The 21,435-nt window shown below is 41.5% G+C and overlaps 1 protein-coding gene across 1 annotated transcript in view; it reads left to right on the top strand.

Annotated features, from left to right (window-relative positions):
- LOC145414591 (sodium channel protein 1 brain-like) overlaps positions 1–21,435 on the top strand; it is a 1,229,691-nt gene that overhangs the window by 18,247 nt on the left and 1,190,009 nt on the right. Inside the window, exon 2 of the mRNA XM_080284113.1 lies at positions 12,883–13,100. Coding sequence (XP_080140239.1) covers positions 12,883–13,100 — 218 coding nt within the window. The remainder of the gene's footprint in view (positions 1–12,882; positions 13,101–21,435) is intronic.

The raw sequence follows: 21,435 nt of genomic DNA, 5'->3' as shown, positions 1-21,435 counted from the left end.
ATGAACCGTAGAATATTTGAGAAGAAAAATGATAGACTACACACACTTTACACTGAATATCTGTGAATTAAAATATAAACAGTAAGGATCACAGGTAATTTATGAATAAAAATTAATGAACTACGAACACATGATATAATAATCGAAAAAAAAAAACTAACTATTTTCCAGTAACAGAGAAGTGACGAAGATTTAGGAAAAGAGTTTAGCATAGTGAGAGAGAGAGGGGGGGGGGGACAGGGATTAAAGAGCAAGTGGAAATATGCGAGTTTAGTTTGAAGAGAAAGGATAATTTGTGAAAGTGGTCGGTAGAGAGACAGACAGACAGACAGACAGACAGACAGACAGAGACAGAGAGAGGTTCAACATAGTAGATTAAGAAGGTTGATGAATGGTAAGTTTTTTACACGTTACGCGGCAGGTGTTAGTGATACGTGTATGGTAGTGGTAGGTGGATGTTGGTGGTAGGTGGAAGTGGTAAGTGGATGGTGGTGGTAGGTGGAAAACGTAGGTAGATGGAGGTCGTAGTAGTGGTGAGTGGGTATATATTACGTGGTAGGTGGCAATGGTGTGTGGTACATGATAGGTGGAGGTGGTTAGTGGTACAGTACAGTAGGTGGAGAGGTGTGGAGTAAATAGTAGATGGGAGAGAATGAGAGGGTGTACGCCATAGGTGGGAGAAAGGGGGCGGTGTAAGTGGTGAGAGAGAGAGAGGAGGGAGCTTAGGTGGTCGGTGTGTGAAGGTGGTAAGTGTGTGTAAGCAAGTGTAGGCGGGTGTAGGTAATAAGCGAGGTGGGTATAAGTGAATAGGGCGTAGGTGATGGGCGAGTGGGCTTAGGTGGGTTTAAGTGGATGTAGTTGTTAAATGGTGTGGGTATAAGTGGTAGGCGGGATGTGTGTAAGAGGTGAGAGAGTATATAGGTGGTAGGTGGCTCTAGGTTTAAGGTGAATTATATGACTTTAAGAAGGGAAAAAGGTAGAAAGAGAGGTGTATCCTTTAGGTAGGAAAGGAAATGGTGTAGTTGGATGGATGTGGGTGGAAGATGTAGGTGGGGGTGTAGGTGGTAAGTGGGTGTAGGTGGGGGTGTAGGTGGTAAGTGGGTGTAGGTGGGGGTGTAGGTGGTAAGTGGGTGTAGGTGGGGGTGTGGGTGGTAAGTGGGTGTAGGTGGTAGGTGGGTGTTGTGTGTGGCAAGGCAATACCGGCTCTACAAGATTAGTGGAGACCAATTGCCCCTGGGAGGTGGAGAGCTGGCGGGCACCCGGGAGAATGCGAAGGGGAAGAGAGAGAGAGAGAGAGAGAGAGAGAGAGAGAGAGAGAGAGAGAGAGAGAGAATTGTATATGAAGACAGGACTGAGACATCTAAGTGAATGAGAGGAAGAAAATAAAGAAGAAAGGAAGAAGAGGAAGAAGGAAAGAACAATGAAAGAAAAAAAATGAATGAAGGAAGGTAAGAATAACTGAAGGAAGGAGGGAAAGGACGAGGGAAAGAAGGAAGTAGGGAATGAAGGAAGGATGAAATGAAGGAAGGCAAGAGGATGGAACGAAACTGATGTAGTATGAAGTTTGGGAGGTGAGGGAGGAAGATACGAGAGGACTTGGGGAAGAGGAGGAATTCGGGAGGAGTGGAGGAATGCAGCGAGGCAGGGGAAGGGGAAGGGGACGGGAAGGGAGGGGGAGGCGGAATGAGAGGGGAGGAATGCAGGAAGAGATGAAGGTAAAGGAATTTGTGAGGGCTGTGGAAGAGATCGGGGAGTGGGGAGAAAGGAAGGGAAAGGGAAAGAGAGGGGATGTGGAAAAGGAAGATGATATATAATGAAAGAGAGAATAGAAGTGTGGAAGGGGGGAGGAAAGGGAGCGAGGGGAGAGGAAAAGGAGGAGAAGAAAGGGAGTGGACAGAAGGGAGGGGGAAGAGGGAAGGGAAGAGAGATTGTAAGGAGGTAGATGGAATGTGGAGAAGTATCAAAGAGAGAAGGGAAGGAAGGAGGGATATTGAGGAAGTGTAGAGTGAGGCGGGGAGGAGGAAACAGAGAATTAAGGAAAGGAGAAAGGATATAAAGACGAAAGAGAGTGAAAGAAAGAAAATGGGGAGGAGCTGGAAAGGAAGAAAAGATGAAACGATTGGTAAGAAGGGAAGGAAGGGAGAAAGAGGAGAGAACGGGGGAGAGACGGAGAAAATGGTGAAGGAAGGCAGGAAAAGAGAGAGGGTGTGGAGGAGGATGGGAAAATATGGAGGGAAGGGGAGAGGAGGGTGAGGGTAGAGTGGAGGGAGGAGTTTAGGTTAGATGAGAAGAAATGAGGGAGGGAGAGAAATGCGAGAGGAAGGGCTAAGATGAGATTGGAGAGAGAGAGAGAGAGAGAGAGAGAGAGAGAGAGAGAGAGAGAGGTGAGAAAAGAAAATATAAAGCGATGAGAGTAAATCAAAATCAGAAAGAAAAACATAGGTTACGTAAAATAGGTAATTTTTTTTACTCTTTTTAACTTATTCTGAACTGCATTGGCTTTCTTTTTCTCCTTAGCCCGATTTTGCTCTATATGTCTGTCTGTTCTTTTCCATTCATGCATTTACCTATCTGCCTATAACTCTCCACATCTCTCTCTCTCTCTCTCTCTCTCTCTCTCTCTCTCTCTCTCTCTCTCTCTCTCTCTCTCTCTCTCTCTCTCTCTCTCAGTCCATCTGTCTCTCGAGCTGCCTATCTATCTGTCTGTCTCTACGGTATCTGTCTGTCTCTCTATCTATTTGTCTATTTTTGTCTTTCTGTCTGGATACATTTTCTTTTTTCTGTTTTTAGTGTTCTCACATGTCCTTTCTCCCTCTCCCCCCTCTTTCCTCTCTCTCCTCTCTCCCTCCTCACTTTCCTCTCTCCCTCCCTCTCCCTCACCTTTCTTTCCTCTCTCCCTCCCTCTCCCACACCTTTCTTTCCCTCTCCCTCCCTTTCCCACACCTTTCTTTCCTCACTCCCTCCTCTCTTTCCTCCATTCTCCCAGCTCGCCATTTCATTTGCATAACTGTGATAACCAGACCCGTATGGAATTCTGGCTCGGGAAGAAAAGGTTATTCATTTTTCTTCATTTCGAGTGGATTAATAATGGACGCATGGGACCCTCGCGGATTTGTGCGTTGATTTGTTAGATGGAAGCCTCCTGTGTTTGTAATGTTTTTGTAATGGTTTGTATGGTTCTTGTGACGAGCGAGCAAGAGTAGCGAAGCGATGTATACGTTCAGCTGCGAAATGAGCGACCCAGCACGACCCGGCCCGGCCCGACTCGACACGACACAACTCAACCGCGACTGTTTTCAGTGGCTTATAACTTTCTGCTATGCGAGAATGAAGAGATTCTTTCAGCAGGTAGTAGATACATTCAATTAATTTTGTTTTTAGCTATTATTTACTCATGAGGCTAAAGAAACCCCTTGGAATCCCAGCTTTCCAAGGGAATGTACCGAAGGCTTCGTTTGACATGCTTCACTATGAAATCAATTTAAAGCATTATGAAAGTGACACATGCGAGGTATGAGTTGTTTTTCACTTTCATATGTTGATTTCGCGCGCGCGCTCGTGTGTGTGTGTGTGTGTGTGTGTGTGTGTGTGTGTGTGTGTGTGTGTGTGTGTGTGTGCACTATGGGTCACAAAGGTATCGGTGCACAATATACGTGAAACATTTTGGACCACAGGACGAAGGTCACTGAAATAATAGTTTCCGACCTATCACATTTTTGCAGCCCTGATGTCGGGAGGTGTCATATAGGCTGTCGAATTAGCAATATCCTCCTGCAAACATATAGCAAATGTTATGTTTATATAGGAAGACATTGTTCATACACAAGAGACGTTGGTAAACATCAGCAGTTGTTCGAATGTTTTCGGTAGGCATCGCACCCCCTGTACACTGATGCTTCTGTGATCTGTAGTACGTGTGTGTGAGAAAGAGAAAACGTGAGAAAGTAATTATTCTAGCCGCAGTTATTCTTCTGTTATTGTTCAGCTACCTCACCAGAAATGTTGAAAGTTTACACCAAGATGAAAATATGATGATAGGCCTATGTACAAACTCTCGCTCGCTTGTCACGCGCTCACAAAGTGCACTTTACTGGTTGGTATTACATCCGCGCTCGCAAAACGATAGCGTGTAAATGTTTTGCTCGGTGTGTGTGTTTTTGTGCCTCTGCGTGTATATGCAGATAAAATGTCAAAGAGTGATTATACGATATAAACAAATTTAGTGGAAAGGTAGATGGAGAATGAAGAGGTTAGGCTATTGTATTGTAGAACATTAGGTCAAAGGTCAAGTTTACAAGACTTTATCTAACGCTGACCTAGCAAGGCAAACTTAATTAGTGTTTGTCTGTTTTAGATCAACTTGGTGGAAGGACTGAGGGTACCGCAAGATTGAAGAGGGTTTGTTTAGTGAATAATAGGTCAAAGGTCAAGATCAAGGCAAGGTCATCTTCACATTTTTACCTGACTTACACCAAACTTTGTGTCAGGGTGCAGGGCAACGCGTGAAGTAAGAGATTCGATTTTGAGAATATCCAGTCAGCGGTCAAGACCACAAGTCAAGGTCAACTCAAAGTTTTGTTCTGATATGGACGAAACCTGGTGGGAGGATTAAGAGTGAGGCAAAAATGAAGTAATTCAATTTTGAGAACAATCGGTTTAAAGTCAAGGTCACAGGGCAAGGTCAAATATTTGGCCCTTAGAACAATTGGTGGGCGCAGGTGTTGCACTTTATTGTTCTTTCCTGTTATTTTATTATTGATATAGCTATTGTTGGTAGTGGTGTTTTTGTTATTATTATTATTATTATTATTATTATTATTATTATTATTATTATTATTATTATTATTATTATTATTATTATTATTATTATTATTATTATTATTATATAACTCATATCCCTTGGGAAAGAGGAGTGTAAAAGCGGATTCCCTCCACCTTCCCCCTCTCCTTTAGTATTAATAAACTGATATAGTAACCTGCCGTCCAACACTGGTATTGCAAGCGCTGACTTACCCTCTCAGGGAAAGAAGGGATTAAAGTACTCTCACAACCATAGTTAGCCCACAATCCCCTGTCAGTATTGAATCCTGCCTTCCACATCTCTCATTCTTCTCCCGGACGTCAGAGAGCATTCCTCCTTCTCAGTCTCTTTTCTTGTGTACTTCATAATGCCTTCACGAAAGAAAGTTTTATGACACACTTTCCATTACCATAACGGGAAAGAAAGTGTCGACGAACTTTTGATCGTAATAGTAGGCTGCTTTGGGTTTTCATATTCCTTTTCTGAATTCTCTGAAAAAAAAAAAAACTTTAACACTTTCATTCCCTAAAACTCACTCTCTGTTGAGTAAAAATCGTCTGGCTTTAGTTAGGAAGGAATACTAAAGTTGTCCCCACCACAAGAGGGCTACTCATTTCAGTACAATATAGTTTGTATTTTAGTATATCCGTGTTACTTTCAATCGACCGGACTGAGGATAGGAAGGAGTTTTCTTTGCGGAGGGGTGAGACGCAGCCTTCATTATATCATTAACTACAAGACATCCGCCCTTAAATGAATGAAAGTTTTCTATAGTAACACGAATAGGGGGGAAAATGCATGTTGTCGTGGCCATGGAATTAATTTTTGAAAGTGTATACGTTTTCATCTGGTAATATATTAGAATTACAGGACACTTTCTCAAAACTAAAATAAATAACATTCCGGGTCTTATTCTCTCTCGTATGCTTTATTAGGAGTACAAAGGAAAACAGACAGATGATGCAAACAAAGCTATAGTGTACAATTTGGCTGTGTTATCTAAAGTATGAAAGCAACAAAAATTGAGGAAATTGCAATCAGGATATTAACTGCAGACATGAGAGAGAGAGAGAGAGAGAGAGAGAGAGAGAGAGAGAGCGTTCCGTATATCTGGCCTAATGACGAAACTTAACGTCATGAATAGTGGATTTTTCCCTCATTCATTATCCATTTAGGAGAGAGAGAGAGAGAGAGAGAGAGAGAGAGAGAGAGAGAGAGAGGTGGATAACGCCTAAGCTAGTTTTAAGTGGTGTTTACGATCGTGTTAACCCTTTCTTAAGCTTTGGTAGTAGTAAACAAGCTTTTCTTTAATCTGGGTAGGTAATTTGGAGGTGTTAATGCCCTTGAGAGAGAGAGAGAGAGAGAGAGCGTTCCGTATATCTGGCCTAATGACGAAACTTAACGTCATGAATAGTGGATTTTTCCCTCATTCATTAGCCATTTAGGAGAGAGAGAGAGAGAGAGAGAGAGAGAGAGAGACAGACAGACAGACAGACAGACAGACAGACAGAGTTTTCTCTCATAAATTGACAATTGGAAGAGTGACAAGGAATGCAAGAGGAGAACTGATGATGATGATGATGATGATGATGACAACGATGGAATCCTCAACATCAATCTTTGTCATTTGTTTCCAATACCCTCATGCCCTTACCTCAAATCCCCCCCCCCCTCATCACGAATCTAGCGAAACCCATTTGATTTGTTCTAGCTGCTCCAGTGATTTTGACCTTCAGAAAGGCCTCTAATAATGAAGGGGTTTATTTATGTTTTCTCTAACCACTCCATCTCAATAAGCCTATAAAAAACTTGATGAAATTATCAATAGATGGCAAAAAATATATATATGATAAGGCGTCGCCGAAGTGAAACATCTGTCTTAAAATCATTGCAAACTTTGTCTTGAATATGAACTTAACCTTCACTTCGATTACTTTTCTACTCAGGCTACAACCAGACGATTTTATTCAAGTGTCGTGGGCCCTGGAGACTTTAACACCTCTTGTTTGTTCTTAAAGAAAAAAAAAGTTTAAAAGTATTCGTTCTGACGCGTGCTCAATTGACATTACAAGTATTATGTTTATAAAAAGTATCATAAAATCTAAGGAAAAACTTATGGGCTGCTTCTGACATGGATTTCTTTTAAATCCAAGTATATAAATTGTGTATAAATTTCTTGAAAAGCATACATACTATACATTATATATGACGAAGCAATTAATTGTCACATGCACAGTTCCAAACGTTTACATCGTTCCACAATTTAGCCAAAGATCTATGAAACTCTAGCATAATATTCTGAAAAATTCGTTTGTCTCGAAACATCGCATCGTTTGATTTCGAAAGTCGCTGCTCAGTGTCTCACAAGATATCGTTATGGAGTGGATCGGTATTTATGCCAGAGACTGTACACTGTGGGGATGAGAAACCTTTGCACATCACGAATCGTATCAACCATCGCGGGTGAACTCTGGGATTTGGCATTTGATAGTAGATAAAATGAACAGCTGAAAGAGTGAAACAGAGGAGGGTGAGGGAATGGGTATTATTATTATCATTATTATTATTATTGTTGTTATTATTATTATTATTCTTTATTATTATTAAAGCCAATTTCATGATAGCTTTCAGGTCGTGTCGTTATATATATGAGTGCATCAAACATTGATTGGTTATGATAGACTAATATTTAAGCATAACATGGTTGATGAACATGATCCCTCTTCTGTTCCGGAGCTGTATTTACCGATGATCTTTGGGGCAAAAATGGTCCCCTGCACATTATTCACCCATAAGGCCACCAGTAATTGAAGTTCCTTAGCAGTTTAGAATTTGATCAATGTTGTTATATTTAATACTCAAAATTGCCTCTAGGATAAATCCCTACATTTCGTACACTTACCCTGGGACTCTATATTCATCTCTAAAACCCGTATGACGTATTATTTCTTATTCTCGCTAGTGATAGAAGTTTTTACTCAATTTAGGAAAGACCTTTTGTACTGGAGGTGTGTATTTAATCTATATAGAATGCCTCCAGTTCGAAAAATCTCTCCTAACTTGAATAAAATAATCTGGTTACGGCAAGAATAAAATAAAAACGATATCACCAGAAATTTTCATTGTTTCGCGTGACTGGAGTTTGAGTCACCTGAGAATATACAAGAAAATGAACACAAATATCATCGTAATCATCATTTTCATCATTATCAGCATCATCATCCTTTTGTTTTGTCCTACTGCTACTACTTCTTGCATAATTGCCCTTTTTCTTATATTTTCTTCTGATTCTCTCTCTCTCTCTCTCTCTCTCTCTCTCTCTCTCTCTCTCTCTCTCTCTCTCTCTCTCTCTCTCTCTCTCTCTCTCTCTCTCTCTCTCTCATAATTCCCGCCATAATCACCCACCCCTAAAAAATGAAAAAAAAAAAAAAAAAAAAATTCATGTGCCAGCTATAAATTTTTCTTCCTCCAACCCACCACCACCCTGTAGCTTCCAACCCTTAAATATAGCCGTTGATGATCTTTTGACACACCCTGTAGCATCCTAAACTCCCTTATAATTAGCCCTCGCTGTTGTTTTGAGACACCCTGTAGCTAGTTCGGTGTAGTAGTGGCTGTTGTAGTAGCTGCTGTCCTGTAGAAGTCTTTTAGTCACCCTGTAGCTTTGTCTTAAGGCCGTATATATTGCCAGTTTAGGAGGCTTTTACGCACTTCTTCGTGACTAGCGTATTTTTCCATGTAACTTAACTCTTTCGATTCCCAGGCGTGTTTTTCTCGTTATTCTTGCTATACTCGTATGTCGATTAAATTCAGCTTAAGATACAATTTCTGAACTTAAGGATTTACACTTATCCTTCGTGTATCCTTTCAGTACGAGAGAACTTTCCTAAACTGAAGATAGCAAGGATAACCGTGAAATATATATTATAGGATTGTATGGGGTAATATTAACTTCCATTTTAATTGTGCAATACATGTAGATTTCAAAAAAGCACAAATTATCTTTAAGGGAATAGTAGGGTGTTGTGAGCAAAATAAATCTCTAGGGAAGAAGTGCTACGAAACCTCCCAAACTGACGAGAATATGGGCTTTTTGATCAGCTTTAAACTTTAGCCTCTTTATTCCGATGACGTGTTTCCGGTTTTAGCCTTGTTATCACCAAAGATTGTATTTAACGTCAGACTCTCTCTCTCTCTCTCTCTCTCTCTCTCTCTCTCTCTCTCTCTCTCTCTCTCTCTCTCTCTAAATTGTCTAGATTTGGCATAAATAAATAAATGGATAAATAAATAAATGGAAATACGTCATCGGATTGAAGGGGTTCATGGGGAAAGGGAAGGCAAGTGCCCAATTTTTGACGGCATTTTCCGAAGTACGTGACGAAAATAGGCTCTAGCTGACTGCACCCTGTAACGTGGGATGCAGGCTAATCAGATCAAAACTAGAACTCGACTCTCTCTCTCTCTCTCTCTCTCTCTCTCTCTCTCTCTCTCTCTCTCTCTCTCTCTCTCTCTCCAGCAAATGACCGTCAAAAATTAGGGTCATGTCTTCCCATATTAAATTTTATGTATTTTATGTGTACTTTAGCCCCTCTTGTAGATAGAAAACGTACATGTGTGTGTGTATTTGTGTGTTTGTGTACGTAGATTTAAACTGTGGATTCACTATGCAGACACAACCACTACACACGTATTTTCACGTTAGAGATTTTAATAATAATAATAATAAATTATGTGATGTACTGTTAAATAAATACTGTGATCTATAAACCATTAATTCTGATACAATTTTTTACTGTTTTTTGATAATATAAAATGTATGATTATTTTTTATAGCTTAGAGTTTGGCTTGATAGAATGAATAGATCAGCTTTCTTGCTTAATTCTAGATAGCCCGTAGAGAATTAGCTGAGGATTAGCACTTGTTTTAACTTTTAGCTGAGAATTAGTGCTTATTTCGACTTTAGCCTAGAATTAGTACTTATTTCGACCTATTTAGTTGAGAGATTGCTGAGAATTAGTACTGATTTTCTTACATTTTAGCTAAGAATTAACATGTATTTCACCTTATACTTTAGCTGGGAATGAGTACTTATTTCAAATTACTCTAGCTGAGAATTAGTACTTATATCAGCTCATACTGTAGCTGAGAAATACCACCGACTTCAGCATATACTTTGGTTGAGAATAAGATTACTTACCGATTTTGACGTACACTTTAGCTCAGAAATAGCACTGGTTTCAACATATACTTTAGCTGAGTATAAGTGCAGATGTACACTTATGATAGTCATAGATAAGGAAGTGTTTTACCTTGTTGTTTTAGTACAATTGTCAAGCTAATATATATTAACATTTTCAGTACGATAATTACTTCAATTTGTTCTTGCTGTTGTCTGACGATTGAACCCAGCTTAGGAGAACACCTGACTGAGAAGGAGTTAATGGAGACTATTATCTAAGTCTGCCATATCCAAAAGTCTATCCCAGACTGAGTAAATCCTAATCCCTCCAGTTAAGAAATTTGTCCCAGTCTGAATAAAAATAATCATCCAGAGAGAGAGAGAGGGAGAGAGAGAGAGAGCATTAATAAATTGGTAAATAAGAGCTTGAGTTGAAATATTATAATAAAGAGCATTTAGGTATGATAAAGCTCTTTCTGTTGGCCCAGTCAGTTTATTGACACTTTATTTTTTATTGTTACTGCCTCCAGATGATTTCATTCAGCTTAGGAAGGACTCTGGTTAAGGGTTAAAGGTAATTGTCAAACTCCTTCAGGACCCACAGATGTCTCCTACTCAGAGTAAATCCGTCAATCAGGAGCAGGAATATAACCAAAAAGACGTCATCGTACTGAACGGGTTAAACAGAATTAGGTTATAAAGATAGTTAACTAGAACTGGCTTTTAGAGATAGTTAAGCATAAGTTTGTTTTAAAGCTAGTTAAGCAAAACTGAGCTTAAATACTGAAGCAGAATTATTTTTAAAGATAACTATGTAGAACTTATTTTCAAAGTCAGTTAAGTAGAACTGTGTTTAAAGGTCATTTAAGGATATATGAGTTTCAAAATAGTTATGGTGAATTGAGTTTTAAAGATAGTTACTCGTTAAATAAACTGTCCTTTTATGATAGTTAAGATAAACTGAGTTTTTATGATAAAGATAATCTTAACTTTTAAGATTATTAAAGCGAACTGAATTTTATGAGAAAGCTAATCGAAACAGAGTTGTAAGGATAGTTAAGCAGAACTGAGTTTTAAAGATAGTCTGAATAAATGTTTTAAAAAGGTTAAGTAGAACTGAAGACAGTTATGCAGAAATGGGTTTTACAGATGGTTAAGCAGAAGCGAGTTTTCAGGGACTGTTTAAGCAGAGTAAAGCTTCTAGAGATTGTAGAAGTCTAAGTATTTGGCCTTTTTTACTGCATTGCTACGTCAGTTGACACCAGCAGAGACATTTCCTAAGCTTTGTAAAACTGCTTGATGGGAGCAATAGCAAATATGCAAAGCCATCGATCTACTGTAGGAGCAAGCTAGTGCTATCCACAGACTTAAAAACAAAAAAACAACTAGGAGGGCCGAATTCAGATGCTAAAAGGGAAATGCTAGATGTATACTTTTAAAAAGGAAATGGGAGTTTATATATATATATATATATATATATATATATATATATATATATATATATATATATATATATATATATATATATATATATGTAAGTTAGAACTACATGGATACATGAAGTTATAGATTCAGCCCAGTTCCAGTTCTTATGTCTCTTTTAGGAGGATTTTCTAGGAGAATTAGCTCAATTAGTTCTAGTTCCAGGGCAGTGCTCTTTGTGCTTAGGAGACGCCCTGACACCTCTGCCTCTGCTAATTAGTTTGCATATTTCGTGCGGGAGAAGGACGCCTTCTCGTTGTGGCACCGACATATCCAAGCGGCGCAACTGCCTGGTTATGGTTATAGTAGTTATAGTAGTTCCCTATCCATCGAAAGGAGGATATGGACCGCAGAAAAATGGCAGTTTAACCCTGCAGTCCACCGGGTTCCCACTTGAGATGAGCCTCGGGTCACAACAGCATATAGCATATTACACCTCACTATTCTTTTGTATGTGTTTTTGTTTATTATCTATGGACTCTGATATCGATGCTATGTAGATACAAATATCGTAAAGAAGAATAAATCGCTAAGGGAGATATGCTGGGAAACCTCCTAGAACCGTATTCTAAGAGCCATAGGAGGCTTCGTGGCAACTCTTCCTTAGCGAGCTGTTTCACTCACATTACGCATTAACATTCTCTCACGTGTAACTTATATTGTTCTGATATCAACATATAATTTGCATCAAAAACATACAGGAGGATGTCTGAGGTGTAGCCTAATCAGTGGCGTAGCTACGAGGAGGACTGGGAGGGGCCTTACGGTTGATCTCTTGCCCCCCCCCCTCCTTCATAAACACTTTCAGATTTTAATGTGAGTACACTTTACTACGGTGAGCCACACTAGAATATGGCTTAGCCCCACCTTGCCTCCCTTCCTCTATTTGTAAAAACCTGGCTACGCCTCTGAATGTGCAGAATAATTCACTAAGGAAGAGGTGTTACGAATTTCCAAAACAATTTAGAATACGGCTCATAAGCATACCAGAATACATAACCCCACGCTCACAGTAACACTTTCTTTTCAGTAGATGTCGCAGTTTGTCCCTCACTGTAACATCGTGTGCTTCGCCTATTACCCAATATTTTTTAGTATTACTCTGTTAGTGTTGAACTCCGCAGGGGGGCTGGGTTATAGGTGTCAGTACACGAGAGTGAGGACGCGGCGTCCCCCCTCTCTCATACCAAAAAAAAAAAAAAAAAAACACCCTATTTCATGTACCCTCCTTAATTGTTTACCCTCATGACTCGACCCTTTTTACTAACCTCTGGCTTTCCTTCCTTCCCTCCCTCCCCTCCCTAAACCCTCCCCTTAACTATTCTCCCCCCCCATTCTACAACCCCTCCCTTACTACGGCTTCTCCCTCCCCTTAAACTCCCCAAAAACTCCCCTCCCCTTTCCCTTCCCGCGCGCCAGACGCCAGTGGACATGAACCCCCCACCAAGGAGAATCCCCGCTGGCTTCAAAGGGTTGCCACGGGTCTAGAGAATTTCCTCAGCAATGCCCACGACCCCTGGCTATCTGAGGCGGACCGGGACCCCCTTGCTTGCGACTCCTGCTGCTCCTGCTTCGACAACGCTTTCGGCTGGGACAAGAAGAAGGGGCCCAGGTTCCCTCTGCAGCAGAAGAATGAGGTACTACTAAAATCCAAAAAATCAGTTCTGGAAAGCGCTTACCTTTTACCTTTACCTGTCACCCACCAACCAACCCGCCTACCTGCCTACCTTGTTCGTCGGGGTGTTGGTAGCACGCCATGACACTGAATTTCTTTATTTTGGTTGTGATTATCCACCTTTTTCACCCTCCTTCTGTGTCACCCAACCAGCTGCTTGATACGTACACAGCTGGAGCACTTATTGGCTGTTGCTGCCCCCCCTTCCCTTTCCCCTCCCCCACCCTTCACCCCACCTGTTCACCCCACCTACCCCCTACCCCCCCAAACACCCCCAGCGCTGGCCCAGACGCACGCAAAAGCACCGCCCTGTTGCTGGCTTCATCTTGTAACATTGCACGGGTCCACTGCCGATGTTCACCGCCTACACACACACACACACACACACACACACACACACACACACACACACACACACACACACACACACACACACAAACAAACAAACACACACACACACAGACAAACAAACAAACACACACACACACACACACACACACACACACACACACACACACGCATTGAAAAAAATATATATGCGCTTTCTCTCACCTCAGTTCTACACCCATCAGTCTCTTGGTTGTCCTTCCCATTTCTTTCAGGACACAAGATAATGTTTTTTCACTCAAAAATGGATTTTTTTTTTTTTAGGGTTTGTTCCATTCACCTTCGGTCATGATGATTACTAACACGAAGCACATGTGTAATTTGATCGTTCTAACACGTTCTAATGCTGTGTTATAATCGCTCTGAACAGTTTATAGTACTGTGTTATAATCGCTCTTAACACGTTCTATTTCTGTGTTATAATCGCTCTAACACTTTCTGGTGCTTTGTTTTATATTTACCCAAACACTTTCTGATGCTGTGTTATGATGCTCAGCTGTGGAAGAGAAATTTATATGTACAAGTGTTTTGGCTAATTTCCCAACGTGATCGGTGTATTTAATCCTTTCACCACGATGAGGTTTAAGATCTTGTTATTCCCAGACGATTTTATCCAGCTTAGGAGAGGCTTTTAGATCTGGAGGGGTTTGATATAGCCTTCATTAAGTCCCCTTCGTTGCCAGGGTGCTCTTCTTAACTGGATATTAAAATCGTCTAATGGTAACAAGAATGAGATGAAAAAAAATTACGTCCTTGGGTGAAGGAGTGAAGGAGGTGGAAATGTTAAGTTCCGTCGACGCTCTGGATGAGTTGGTGAGACGAGCCAGTGAGGAATGGAACCCTTATATTCAATTTTTTAACATATATAACTCTCACTCAAAGAAAAGAGAAAGAACTGTGCAAGAGAAAAAAAAAAGAGAAAGAAAGAGAGCGAGAGTGGGAGGAACCACCTACCTTTGTACTCCTTCTCCCTCATTCTCTCTCTCTCTCTCTCTTTTTTCATACACTCCTTGTTCAAAGAAGAGAGGAGGAAAAAACAACAGTGTACATGAGAAAAGAGAAAGAGAGAGTGAGGGCGAGAGTGAGAGTGCCCCCTTGTTTTCCGAGGCCCTTTGTCCCAGGATGACGGGTTTTCTTGTGCCTTTAGTCCCAGCTGTAAATGAGGTGCTGCTCTCGCGAATCTCCCTACCAAAGCCCCCACACCCCCTCAAAAAAAAAGTTCCCCCTCTTCTTCTCATACCTGGCTGAAACAAAAAACGGTGTCTGAATGAGAAATTAAAGTGTTAAGATTATTATTATGTTGATGACAGTGGTGGTGATGTTGATGATGATGATGATGATGATGATGACTTTGAAGCAGTGGAGATGGAAGTGAAAAGAGAAAGTGTTATGAGAATGAAAAATTATATCAGTATTAAATTTATAAGTTTGGGTGCAATTCTCTTGTGCCCCTTCTCAAAGCTTTCAACGAGATATTTTTTAACTCGATACCAAAGCCATAAAAAATAATAAATAGATAAATAAATAATAATCAAATAAATTATTCCCTCTCTTAATCTCATACCTGGAAGAAACAGAAGTGTATCAAAATATAACCGTAAATAACATCAATATTATTATTGTTGGGGCATGTGGTGAAGTAATGAAAAGATGAAAATGAAAAGAGAATAATTATACTACCTTAGAATTATCATTGTTGTTACAAATGATAAAATAATGAGGTGGAGATGAATACAGAAAATTAAATTGTACTAAGATGATCATTGTGGGGGCATGTGGTGATGCGTCGAAGTGGGCATGAAAATGGAAAATTAAATTGCTTAAATAGTATTATATGGAGGGGCATGTGACAAAACCCTGAAGAGGTGGGATTTGTGCAGTGATTCTTTATAATGTCAAAAATCAGCGTTCACCAAATAAAAGCTAAATAGTTATTCAGATAGCAAAAATTATTTAGAAATGAGAGAGAAATAGTTTTACCTGCCACAAGAGTTCTTTCAGAAGTTTGCCCAAAGCACCGCCCTCCCCTGCTGACTTGTTAGGGCAGGGAGGTGTGTGTGTGTTTGTGCGTGTTTGTTTGTGTTGTGAAGCCGAGTGTAGTGTTTTAAAAAGTTTCTCCAGAGTCAGACAGGTGAGGATTTCATTAAGGACGGTTGGGCAAACGGGAACGCAGGTAAGTAAGGAATTTCTCAGTTTATTTATCCTTTCTGCCTACGTCGACCTTTGCATCTTAACTTTGGATAAACTAATGAAGAGACGAAGAAAATGGGGTGTGGGAGGGAGAAAAATGGAGGGTTATGGAAGACGAATGGGGGGTTGGAAGAGACAGGAAAGAGTAAGGGGGAAGGAGGGAGGGAAAACGAGAGAGGTTTGAGAGGGAGGGAAGGAAATCATGAAGGGAGGAGATGAGAGGGAGGGAGAAAAAGGAGAGAGCGAGGGAAACTGAGACTTTTTCCATCCTCGTCTTTTCTTTCTGTTGTTTTTGTAGATTTTTTTAGTATTCTGGACAAAAAATAAGAAAACAGAAAATGGTCGCTGAAGAATGGTATGAGGGACAGAATGGAGAGAGAGAGAGAGAGAGAGAGAGAGACAGACAGACAGACAGACAGACAGACAGAGTGAAAATAAACAAAAAAGGTAGGGAGGGAGAGGAAAGAAGAAAAGGAGAGAGGAGGGAAAAAATGGATAACGGAAAATAAATGAAGAAAATGGGGAAGACAGAAGGAGAGGGAAGAAGGAGGAAGGAGAGCGGGGAAGGGGAGAGAAAGGAGAGAGGGGGAGGGGAGAGAAAAAAAAGGGGGGAAGGGGGAAGGAAAGAGAGAGGGGGAGGGAGGATAAAATAAGAGAGAAATGTGTGTGTGTGTGTGTGTGTGTGTGTGTGTGTGTGTGTGTGTGTAAGAGAGAGAGAGAGAGAGAGAGAGAGAGAGAGAGACGGGCAAGGTTAGCTAAAGGAGAGAAGACAAGATGGAGAGAGAAAGAGGACACGGGGAAAGAGAAACGGGGAGAGAAAAGGGAGGAGGAGGAAAGGGAAGGGGAAAAGAAGGGAGGAGAGAAGGAGGAGGAGGAAAGGGAAGGGGAAAAGAAGGGAGGAGAGAAGGAGGAGGAGGAAGAGAAGGGAAAGGGTAGGATGGAGATAGGAAGAGAGAGGTATGTGGAGGGAGGAGGAGCGAGAGGGAGAACTAGGAGAAAGAAGAGAAGGAAAGAGACTAATAACGGAGAGAGAGTGAGAGAGAGAGGGAGGGAGGGGGGGTAAGAAAGAAAAGAACGAGCGGGGAAAGGAAAAGATGAATGAAAGGAGAGGAAAGCAAGAGGGAAATTGTGTGTGTGTGTGTGTGTGTGTGTGTGTGTGTGTGTGTGAGAGAGAGAGAGAGAGAGAGAGAGAAGATATGAAAAGAAAGGAGGTGGGAGGAAGTGAAAGGAGAGAGGAATGGAGGGAAAAGAAAGAGAGAGAGAGAGAGAGAGAGAGAGCGTCTAGGGAAAGAGGTAATAAGGATGAGTTGGGTTGTGATCAAAGGCCCCTGACTCCCCTGTTAGCCCTAACTTCCATTGTGTGTGTGTGTGTGTGTGTGTGTGTGTGTGTGTGTGTGTGTGTGTGTGTGTGTGTGTGTGTGTGTGTGTGTGTGTGTGTGTGTGTGTGTGTGTGTGTGTGTGTGTGTGTGTGTGTGTGTGTGTGTGAAAGAGAGAGAGAGAGAGAGAGAATGCTTGTAGTAACTGTGGTGGTGGTGGTGGGGTGTGCGTGATGGTGGTGGCTGTAGTGGTGAATGTGGTTGTAGTTTTGGTAGCTGTGGTAGTGTTGGGGGTGGTGATGAATGTTGTGATAGTGGCTATGATAGTGGTGATGGAAGTACAGTAGGTGTGATAATGGTAGATGTGGTGATGATAATAGTAGCTATGACGGTATTTAGGAGGAATGTGGTGGTGATTGTGGTGAGTGGGAGTGGTGGTGATTGTGGTGAGTGGGAGTGATGGTGATGGTGGTGAGAGTGGTGGTAATGGTGGTGATTGTTGGAGTGGTGGTGACGGTGGTAGTGGTGATGATGATGGTGGTGGTAGTGGTGATGATGGTTGTGGCGTGTTTATGGCAGTGATGAGGGAGTGTAATGGAGGGTGTGATGATAGTGATGATAGTGGTAATGATGTAGCACCACCTCCATATAAACCCTCCTAAATATGCACATCACCTCCCTACCTGAAATGAAATTCACAAAGGGAGCGCTGGTATCACTAATGACATTTTCTCCTCTCACTATATATATGTTTTTTAGTCACACATGTTATCATATTATTTTTCTTATGTCTTAGTCTTTAACTCTTTGACTGCGAACTTCTTACTTTATTTATATTTAAGCACCAAATTGTAGGGAAAAAACACAAATATTATTGACTAAAATAAAGAATTTCATAGTTTATTTCAGTTTATCACACACACACACACACACACACACACACACACACACACACACACACACACACACACACACACACACACACACACACACACACATACACACACACACACACACAAGTCGATTTTATTCAGCTCTCAGGAAATCACCACAGCCAAACCATTAACCCTTTTCACTACACGGTCACCACTGAAAGTTAATTCTTGCTTTTCTAGGCGATTTGATTAGACTGGCAGTGTGTGTGTGTGTGTGTGTGTGTGTGTGTGTGTGTGTGTGTGTGTGTGTGTGTGTGTGTGGTAGGGGGGAAACAAACTCCGCTATAGTTGGTTTATATTCACCTGACCAAGAACCCTGACCCTTTCTACCACAGCTGATGGCCAGGTGTAGTGAGAGAGGAAGGTTGATTCATCTAGTAACCAAGAAGACTCATTTCCACCTCAGATTTAACACTCACCGAATTCCATGCAACCACGACTTTGTGTTGAAGTGATAATAGTGCCCCAGTTCCGTCAGGTGAAAACAAACCGGGTATAATAGTTTAGTGGCAACGGGAGTAAAATAAGGGACATTATTGTCGTGTGGGGGTCGACTCTTGGTGACGATTTTTATATTTTATTCATGCCACTTTTAAGACGATTTTCCTGAACTTAAAAAAATGGTCTTTCGTACTGAGGGGGTTCTGTGAGAGCTCTGTTCACCCCCCACCTTCCGCTCAAATATACTCCCCTAAGCTTAATAAAACCGTCTGATGGTGGAAAGAATCTTATTATGTGAAGTCCTCGGGCGGAAGGAGTTGATGGTTCTTTTGGGGTCGACTTTTAAAATATTCAGCTTTCGTGACTGTTTTTTTGTTTTTTTCCTTTTGACTTATATTCTTATTCTCTACTCTTACGTCATTCTCCCCGACAAGGAGGGTATGTTTTGACTCTTGTTTGTTTGTTTGTTTGTTTGTTTGTTTGTTTGCAGGATTACTCAAAAACTAAGAGATTTGGACCAAATTTGGTGGGTAGATAGCCCATGTCCCAGGGAACAAACTGATTAACTTTTGGGACGGATCCGGATAAAATTACAGAGTCTGGATCAGGAAAACACTTTTTTCGAAACCCTAATCAATGATGAGAAAACCTAACCCATTATGATGAGTGGTTTGGAAATTACGTTGCGCTTGTCGGAGACATGCGCTCCACTGAGTGCCCCTCTAGTTTTGTATTATCTCTTACTGTGTATAATTTTTACTTTATATATTTCTACATGTAAGATTATTTATTCTTATTTTCTCTATGTATGTTTTTTCTTTTGCTGTTTTTTTTTTTTTTTATTTAGAGCCTCATGTTCAGTACATGGACCTTTACGTACACGGACCTCTCACGTACACGAACCCTCACGTACACAGACCCTCATATATACACGGACTCTCTCACAGGGACCATCTCGCTTACACGGACTTCCAATGCATACACGAACCCATACGCACACGATCCCTCTTAACATACATTACTCAGCCATCCCACGCACACGGATTAACCCTCCAGTGCACACGTACGAAATAAGGTTAGTACTCAGAAGGAGAGAGAGAGAGGTGGGAAGGGGGGGGGGTTGAAGCGGTGCCAGAAACCCCATTAAGCGCGAAATTCCCATGCCAAGGTGCTTCATTCTCAACCTTAATGCTATGGAAGTGGGATATTATGTCTTTAGATGTAGAGTGAAGGGAATTTGAATAATATATGAATGGCGTTATGTATGTCTAGTACGTGAGCTGGTGTGTGTGTGTGTGTGTGTGTGTGTGTGTGTGTGTGTGTGTGTGTGTGTGTGTGTGTGTGTGTGTGTGTGTGTGTGTGTGTGTGTTATGGAATTGAAATTTTTTGTATGTACGTACGGTTATATATAGATAGTGCGGTAAGGATCTACGGGCATACACACACATACATACATGGAGGAAAAAACACACACACTTAGAAATACGTACAGTCACTCCAGCTCACACACACACTCATTCTCACTGACGATCGCACTCACTCACTCACTCACACACTCACTCACTCACAAATACACTCACTAACTCACAAACACACTCTCTCAATCACAGACGCACTCACTTACTCACAAACACAATTGCATACAAACTCCTTTCTCAACACACGCACTCACAAACACACTCATTCACACAACGATTCACTCACTCAGCTTACTTTGTCACAAACTCACACAGTCTTAAAAGACACTGACACACAGATTCACACACACACACACACACACACACACACACACACACACACACACACACACACACACACACACACACACACACTCAACAAACACAACAAACAGCCACACAGACAAAGAAACAAACGACCAGCCACCCATCCACCCCAAAATAGAAAATGTTTCTTTCCTCCTACAGTCTATTCTCTGCAGCACGTTCCTGAGAGAGAGAGAGAGAGAGAGAGAGAGAGAGAGAGAGAGAGAGTGAGAGAGAGAGAGAGAGAGAGAGAGAGAGAGAGAGTGTGAGAGTGAGAGAGATTCATTTGTTCCTAACCGTTCCCATCCACCCTTCTCTGTCACTCCCTCAATTTCCCTTCTAACTTTTTCCTCTTTTCCCATACGTAGGCGTTTTCCTTCTTCCCTCCCTCACTTTTCTTGCTTGTATTTTTTTCTCCCTTTTCTTCCTCCCTTCTCTTTCTCCTCTCCTTTCTTTTTCCTTCTACGTTCTCTTCTTCCTCCTTTCCCTTTCCTCCCCGTCCTGTTAATCTTTCTTCTCTCCCTCTCATTACTTCATGTTACTTTTTCTTCTCCCTCCTTTCCTTCCTGTGAATCTCCCTGTCTCCTTTCATCCCTCCTTTCTCTCCTTTCTATTTCCCCCCTCTTTCTTCCTTCTTTCTCCTCTTCCTCTGACATTTCCATTTTTCCCCTCTCCCTCTGCTCACATCTCCTTCACTTTGTCTTTCCTTCCTCCCTCTCCTTTCCTTCCCTTCACCTCCATTCTCTCCCTCCTCGTTTTACCTCCCTTTTTTAACCTGCCAATTCTCTACCCGTCCCTCCCTCCTCCTTCAAATAACTCTCTCCCTATTCTCCTTCCTCTCCCTCCAGCCGCTGCCCCTCCCTCTCCCTCCTGTAACTCTCTCCCTCCCTCCCTCTGTAGCTTCATCTCCATTCTCTTCCCTCTCTCCTTTCCCTCCCTCAGTCACTCTCCCTCCTTCAAATCCCAAACTCCCTCTCTTTATCTTTCCCTACCTCTCTCCTCTCTTCTATTTTATCCTTTCCTCTCCTTATATTTTCCTATCTCTCCCTATTTTCTCTCTCCCTCTCCCATTCATTTCTCCCTCTTTCCCTCCCAATTTTTCCCTCTCTCTCCCGTCCTTCCTCTTGTTTCCTTCTATTTCCGTCCCCCTCTCTCCTTCTCTCCCCACCTCTCCCTCTTCCCCTCCACTGTCTCCCTTTCTCCCTCACACGCTTACCTTCTCTCCCTACTTCTCCCTCTTTCCCTACCTCTCTCCCTCTTTTCTC

Source organism: Coenobita brevimanus, chromosome 100, assembly GCF_032717465.1.
Source record: "Coenobita brevimanus isolate Jiangsu-jjx chromosome 100, ASM3271746v2, whole genome shotgun sequence".
Lineage (NCBI taxonomy): Eukaryota > Metazoa > Arthropoda > Malacostraca > Decapoda > Coenobitidae > Coenobita > Coenobita brevimanus.
The sequence above is the reverse complement of the archived record's forward strand: the minus strand, read 5'-3'. Positions and strand labels throughout refer to the sequence as shown.